The sequence below is a fragment of the Capsicum annuum genome, chromosome 7, assembly GCF_002878395.1.
Source record: "Capsicum annuum cultivar UCD-10X-F1 chromosome 7, UCD10Xv1.1, whole genome shotgun sequence".
In the NCBI taxonomy this organism is placed as follows: domain Eukaryota; kingdom Viridiplantae; phylum Streptophyta; class Magnoliopsida; order Solanales; family Solanaceae; genus Capsicum; species Capsicum annuum.
In genome coordinates, this window is record NC_061117.1 from 35081053 (window position 1) to 35088585 (window position 7533).

Genomic DNA, 7533 nt, shown 5'->3' on the forward strand with positions numbered 1-7533 from the left:
TTCTTTCGTTTCATTTTTCATATTGAATGGATTGTGTCTTGCAATGGGACACTCTATTGAGTACTCAGTTTGCTGTAAGAATATCTTTTCCCCATAAGTTTTGTGGTAAACCTAAACTTATGAGTAAGACATTCATCATTTCCTTCAACGTTTGATTTTTTCTTTCAACAATTTCATTCGATTGAGGTGAATACAGGACAGTAGTTTAATAAAAAATTTCATTTTCTAAATATATATCCGTAAAAAAAAATTCATACTCTTCACCCCTATCACTCCTTATCATTTTGATCTTTTTATCCAACTGATTTTCAACATCGTCACATACCTTATTAGCATGACCACAAAAGTATTGAATATCGAATTCATGAATCACTATAAACTATCATTAAATAATTACTGATCAAATCATTGATTCCCAAAGCAAGCACATGCTAGTTAGACAGTTTCTCAACTTCTTTGCTTCTTATTATCTCTTTAGTTAAATCATGTGTTCCTCCGAATGTAAAATTGACTCGCAACCTGAACAATCAATTGTTCTTTAGTTAAATCATGTATTCCTCCGAATGTAAAATTAACTCCCAATCAATTATTCTTATGGAAATCAATTATTATTCTAATCACCATCACATTGAATATAATTAGGCATAATACGTAAATTTGTCCTTTAACTTGACCTCAAATCACATCTATGACCTCCAACTTTGAATGTGCATAAGTAGACACTTAAACTTGTATAAAGTTGAACAAGTAGACACACACGTCCTATGTGGCATAATACACGTAGGATGCCACATAGGACATGCGTGTCTACTTGTTCAACTTTATATAAGTTTAAGTGTCTACTTATATACATCTAAAGTTGGAGGTCATATATATATATGATCTGAGGCCAAGTTAAAGGGCATGTTTATGTATTATGCCAACATAATTATAAATCAATTCGGAATCTTATCAGATTTCCATAAGAATCTCTCTCTCAATTATATATATATATATATAAAGGAGGCTTAGAATTATGCTGATGTGGCATACTTCTAAGGCCTTCATTGTTATTTATCTTTTTTGCCAATTTTTTTTTACTTTTTATCTCATTTTTCTCATTTAAAATTAAATATATTTGTGAGAAAAAACACCTATTTCAATCTACTTATCACAGTTAAATGAATTGGATTGTTTAATGTCCTTATTAGTTCTGTTGATAATAACGGATTGGGTGATAACATACTGCCACTCTCAATTATAACTTACAACTCATTTAAATCCATTAAACCACTTAATTACCATCTCATTTAAATCCACATAACCCATACTAATTTGTAACCTCTTATAACTCAAATTATCACAACTTGTTGAGAAAATAGGAGTAAGAGCAGGAAATCTACATTCAGATATCAAGGTTTTTTCTCCTTTTCTTATAATTTTTATTCTGTTTACTCTTATGTGTTTATCTATACACAAGATTAATTTTAAGCCCTTTTGTTGTTTTTATTTTTGGTACCCAAAAAAATCATGAAAACATTAATATATGACAATAATAAGAATGTCGAAGTGGAATATATGAATTAATATGGCGTGAGATTGATTTGACGATGAACGAATATAAAGTTCTTACAATTGAAGAATAAACGAGGATCAACAACAGGTATCTTTTAAAATTTTTAGAAGATTTTATTTATATTGTGTGTTTGTAGTTTTGGTTTTTCGCTATTGTTGTGTAGCTCTTTGTGGATTCAGAAGTTTCTTGGTACTGTAATATTTTTGTGTATTTGCGAATCCCTTTTTGCTCTATTGGGAAAAGCAATGAACCCTAGATAAAGTTTGAATTTTTATTTGGGTTCTTGAAGCTATGATTGTATTGTTGTTGTTTTTCCTATTGTTGTGTAGTTCTGGTGGGTTGAGGAGTATAGTGATTGTCTTGGTAATGTATAATTTGGTGTATTGCAACTCTTTTTATTCTTCTGGGAACATCAATGAACCCCACCAAATGATAAAGTTTGGAGTAAAATAATAGAAAAAATATTGATAGCACTTGCAGAAAAAAAAATATGTATGCATAGAACTTAAGGAATTGACAGGAGATGTAATTTTTCTTTTTAGATAAAGCTTTTGGGAGCATGAGACTTTTGAGATGACGTTATGTAACGTTTTTTATATTTATTAATTCGACTTTTTTGTAATTATTAAAATATTTTAATTGCTCTGTAACAATTGTTGTTCCACGTGTGTTCTAAAGTAAATGAATGATGAAGTCATATGTGAAGAAACTAAAATGTAGCGCATCATTTAGTATTTATAAAGGCTTAACAATATCAATGAAAGAAGAGTTCGATAAATTGCTATCCAACTCATTTGAATACTTATAATTTTTTTTCTCCTCCTACCAAATTGAGTTTTAATTTTATTTAAACTACACTTTGTGTGATATTTGGCATGCTAAAAGTTTACCAAACATATATTTGATTATTGATATCTTTTTCCGTTAAGTATATTTATGTATATTTAGGAGATGAACTAAACTTAATATAATTTACCAATGCCCTTTTTATTATAGTTTACAGAGTAAACATTTAAAAAAAAACACTAGAAGAGCTATAATGGTAAAAATATGCTTTATTTTTAATTAATAATAAATTTATAAACTGAGCACTAACTTGTGCGAAGCACGGACAAGTTCTCCAGTAATCTTATAAGATTATTTGTTCTTATAGAATTCAATTATGTTCGACGTGAGGATGATTAAAATCTTATGGAAAAAATATTTTACCACAAACATTGTTGGAAATTCTTCAAAACTTGAGGCATGGTTATTGACACTGTTCTTAAGGATATTCACCTGATATAGATGAATCACCTAGGATTCGACAAGCTTTTCTAGAGTTAAATTAAAAGTTAAAGACTAACAAAGACTTCATAGTATAAAACCCAACACTCTATATTTTAGTAGGAAAATTTGAAGGGTTGAGTTTATTTATATAATGAGATAATTCATCAAATGCGCTAGTGTGGATCAAAAAGCGTCACAATTGTTATCAAATATTATTGGATCATGACTCAAAATGATTATGGTCATTAGTACAAATGATATGGCTCACCAACGGTATGTTATCAAAAGGCTAAAACGTTAGTGGAGTTAGAGGAATTGAAGAAGAATAAAGCTCAAGAAATGGCTATTTAAGAAGATAATAAAAGTCATTAAAGTAGGAATCAATTGTCTTAGAATTGTAATTTTAGATATATTAATTTTATTTTTTTTTGAAATATCCAACAATATCTAGTCTAACTCAATTCACAGCTTTTTTGTGTTATTAGGTCGTGCAAAATATCATTAATAGTAGTGGTTGATGCTGGCAGTGGCAACAGAGAATATAATCATAATATAAATGGTAGGTATGATAGGGACTGACTGTGGTGTTTGGTGGTTGAAGGGTGGTAGTAGTTAAAAGTGATGGTGGTAGCTGATAATGGTGGACAAACTGATGGGGAAAATAACTCCTAATAATATTAAGAGTTGTTTAAGGTCTTATTGACCTATTCAGATCAACTCAGTGCTTAAATTTTATTATAATATTGTACTTAAAGGTCTAACGTGTGAACCATTCAAATCTCCATTAATTATAGATAAATGACCCATTTTGAGATACCATTCTTTTCTTCTTCTTTTTTCCCTAACAGAGAAAAGTAAGCAAAATATGAGTAATCAGAGGGGCAGAATAGCGTATGGACTGGTGTGAGATGACAGAGAAAAGTAAGCAAAATATGAGTAATCAGAGGGGCAGAATAGCGTATGGACTGGTGTGAGATGACAGAGAAAAATATTGTGGAAGTAGTGGAACTACAATTTACCCACATCCTATGTTATTGCAAGCTAGTGTGTAAATTTACCTTTGAAGGTACAAAGTGTTGGTAGTTCAATATGAGCAATTGGGTTAATTTGTAGGTAGAATATGTGCTGCACTTTTTTTCGGAAAAAGAAATTGGGGAACGGAAATGGAGAAGGGGATTATAAGATAGGGTATCGAACTCGCATAAAAGTTCACTAATATAGTGATTATTCTAGTGGTATTCCGAAAATTCATTATTGACAACAAAATTTTACATTATGTTGGTTAAATTTTAAAATCTTGTTACTGGTTCAGTTAATTTATTCCAGCCTTCGTGTATTAAAGCTAGTCCCATGCTTCAACCTCGCAGACCAAAAATGTCTAAGCCCCTTTTTTTCTTTGTTCTTCTCCTTTCAGTACTAATACCACCAATTTCATCCTCCTCGTCAATTATCACTAGTTTGAGTAAAGGTACCTCTCTTTCTACTTCCCAAGATACACAAATTTCATCACCCAACGGTGATTATACAGCGGGTTTTCACTCGGTGGGTAAAAACGCCTATTGCTTTGCTATATGGCTTAGCAACACACTTGGTGATGATAAAAATTACACCATAGTTTGGATGGCCAATCGAGACGACCCTGTGAATGGAAGGCACTCAAAGCTTTCTTTACTGAAATCAGGGGATCTTGTTCTTACTGATGCTGGCCAGCGCGTAGTTTGGGCAACTGAAACACAATCAAATGCCGATGTTGAATTGGAACTCTTGGACAACGGAAACCTTGTTCTTACAGACAAAACAATTATTATTTGGCAAAGTTTCGACACACCAACTGACACACTCCTTCCTGGACAAGCACTGACCAAAAATTCGAAGCTTGTGTCTCTAAGAAGCTCAACAAATTTTTCATCTGGCTTTTACAAGCTACACTTCTCTGATGATAATGTGCTGGAGCTTGTATATGAAGGCCTAGAAATGTCGAGCGTTTACTGGCCAACCTCGTGGAAAACAAGCTGGGATAATGGGCGATCCACCTACAACAATAGCAAAATTGCAGTCTTCGACCTTTTGGGCCGTTTCAGGTCGACTGATAGTTTTGAGGCTAACACTTCTGATTTTGGTGAAGGAGGAATTAAAAGAAGATTAACGCTGGATATCGATGGGAATATCCGAGTATATAGCCTAAATAAGAAGAAGACAAACTGGAAAGTTTCTTGGCAAGCATTTTCACAACCTTGTAGGATTCATGGAATTTGTGGGTTGAACAGTTTGTGCACTTATAGTCATGATTCTGGTAGAAAGTGCACTTGCCTACAAAATCACAGTATGAAAAATCTGACGGACTGGTCCTATGGATGCAAGCCGGATTTTAAGCTCTCCTGCGATAGCAATATGGTGGACTTCCATCAACTTCCTCATGTTGAGTTTTTTGGGTATGACATTAAAAAGATTTTCAATTACACGTTGGAGCAGTGCAAAGAAGAATGCTCACACAACTGCATTTGCAAAGGATTTCAATTCAAATATGATGAGAAGGATGGCACCTATAGTTGCTTCCCAAAGACCTTGCTCTTCAATGGGTACCGTTCACCATCTTGGAAAGATATAATCTACGTAAAAATGCCGAAGGCTGGCAATGATTCATATGTGGAACGTCCTATAGGCAAATTGCAGTGTGAAGGAACACATCATGTGTTGCTGGAAAGAAGCTACAAACAAAAAGAGCAACACGGATGGTTAAAGACATTTATTGGGTTTATTGCTGCATTGGGAGTTTTTGAGTTCATATTCCTTGCCTCTTATTTGATTACAAACCTTAAATGCTCCAGTGCAACACCTGGTCAAGTCTATAGTCCGGCTATCGATAGGTTCAAGAGATTCACCTACGCTGAGCTGAAAAAAGCAACGTCTAATTTCAGAGAAGAAATTGGCCACGGAAGTGGTGGTGTTGTGTACAAAGGAAAATTATCGGACAACAGAATAGCAGCCATCAAGTGTCTCAAAATAGAAGCCAGCCAAGGAGAAACTGAATTTCTTGCAGAGGTGAGCACAATTGGCAAGCTTAACCATATGAATTTGATAGATATATGGGGTTATTGTGCAGAGGGTAAACACAGGCTCCTAGTGTACGAGTACATGGAGCATGGTTCTTTAGCGGATAATTTGCATGCCAGTAATATTCTTGATTGGGAAAAGAGGTTTAGGATAGCACTGGGAACAGCAAAAGGTCTTGCTTACTTACATGAAGAGTGTCTAGAATGGGTTCTACATTGTGATGTAAAGCCTCAGAATATACTCTTAGACTCCAATTATGAGCCAAAGGTAGCTGATTTTGGTCTCTCGAAGCTATTAAATAGAGGTGGAGCGGACAATTCAAGCTTTTCCAGAATAAGGGGGACAAGGGGTTACATGGCTCCTGAATGGATTTTTCATAATCCCATCACCTCCAAAGTCGATGTCTATAGCTATGGAATTGTTCTACTAGAATTGATCACTGGAAAGAGTCCAAATAGACCTCAATCTAACTTGGATAATGATGAGATGCAACATACAATGCTGGTCAACTGGGTTCGTGAGAAGATTCATGGAGATGAGCAAAGTGCGTCGAAAATTCAACAAGTCGTTGATGGTGCTTTAGATTGTAATTACAATTTGGAACAAATGAAAGCTCTTATAAAAGTAGCTTTGCAATGTTCAAAAGAAGACAAAGATGCAAGACTTACAATGAGCCAGGTGGTGGATATTCTACAAGAGTAGAAAAGGAAAATATTTAAGTGAGCGTTTAGCTGTGTGGTTGCTTCAAGTATTCTGCTTTTTTGTTCAATTTCCTGTATGTTGTAGTACCATGTGATGTCTCTAGTATAGTAACCAAAAGAGATAAATAGAAGAAAATATGGAATCTCAGAGTTACGACTAAGAAACGTGTTTTCGCACAAAGTTGTAAGGCTTGTATGAGAAATTCTTTTGGCGCCATAAGAAAAAACTACGTAAAATGATGATAGTACTTTATTTTCGAAAAAACAACAAATTGTGCTGCAGGATGTGTCATCTCAGTGCATATACACTAGTAATGATATCTTGGTTTGGATATCGATTCTAATATGTGTAAAGGTTTGCAATTCCAATTCTCAAGGCTTTGGTCACTTAGCTTGTTTTGGATCTCTCGAGCTTGTATCTTCTTTCAAGTGACATTGAATTACTTGTTATTCGCAATCCATTTGATTTGACAAATGTATATTTTCCTACAGTATGTCACTTGCAGCATGAATTGTTAGATAGGACAGTTGATGTTGTATTTCTCGGGTTTAGTAAAATCTGTATTTTTTTCTAATGATAACTTTAAACACATTAACATATGAACAATCAAATGAAGTTTAAACTCTGTATTTACAACTATAAACTTTTAACAATAAGTTTAGCCCAACTTATGAACAACTAAAAATGAAGTTCAAAGTATTTTCTTGAAAATAGAAATATCAAATGTTAAAAACTTTAACACAAGTTCAACCAACTTATGAACTATCATAATGAAATTTCAAGAACTTCAAACATAAGTTCAAACAGTTGAAAAATATCAATATGAATTTCAAACAATTTTCTGGAAAAAACAGTAAAACCAAATTTAAGAAAAAGAGATGAAACAGAAAGATTCAAGTCCATCGAATTCATGGTGTGTCCTTAAGAAAATTATTTTCGTCAAGTACTTGAGG

At 33.5% G+C, this 7533-nt stretch overlaps 1 protein-coding gene across 2 annotated transcripts; it reads left to right on the forward strand.

Annotated features, from left to right (window-relative positions):
• The first annotated feature begins 1218 nt into the window (after positions 1–1218).
• On the forward strand, positions 1219–7179 carry LOC107877779 (putative receptor protein kinase ZmPK1). Of its 2 annotated transcripts, XM_047393471.1 has the most exons (3): positions 1230–1396; positions 1540–1642; positions 4239–7179. In XM_047393471.1, exon 3 carries the CDS (start codon positions 4445–4447, stop codon positions 6578–6580), a length of 2136 nt encoding a protein of 711 aa, XP_047249427.1. In that variant the 5' UTR covers positions 1230–1396; positions 1540–1642; positions 4239–4444; the 3' UTR covers positions 6581–7179. The 2 variants fall into 2 exon arrangements, with proteins under 2 accessions (XP_047249428.1, XP_047249427.1); XM_047393472.1 differs by lacking the exon at positions 1540–1642 and having other exon boundaries at positions 1219–1396.
• Positions 7180–7533: the final 354 nt, after the last annotated feature.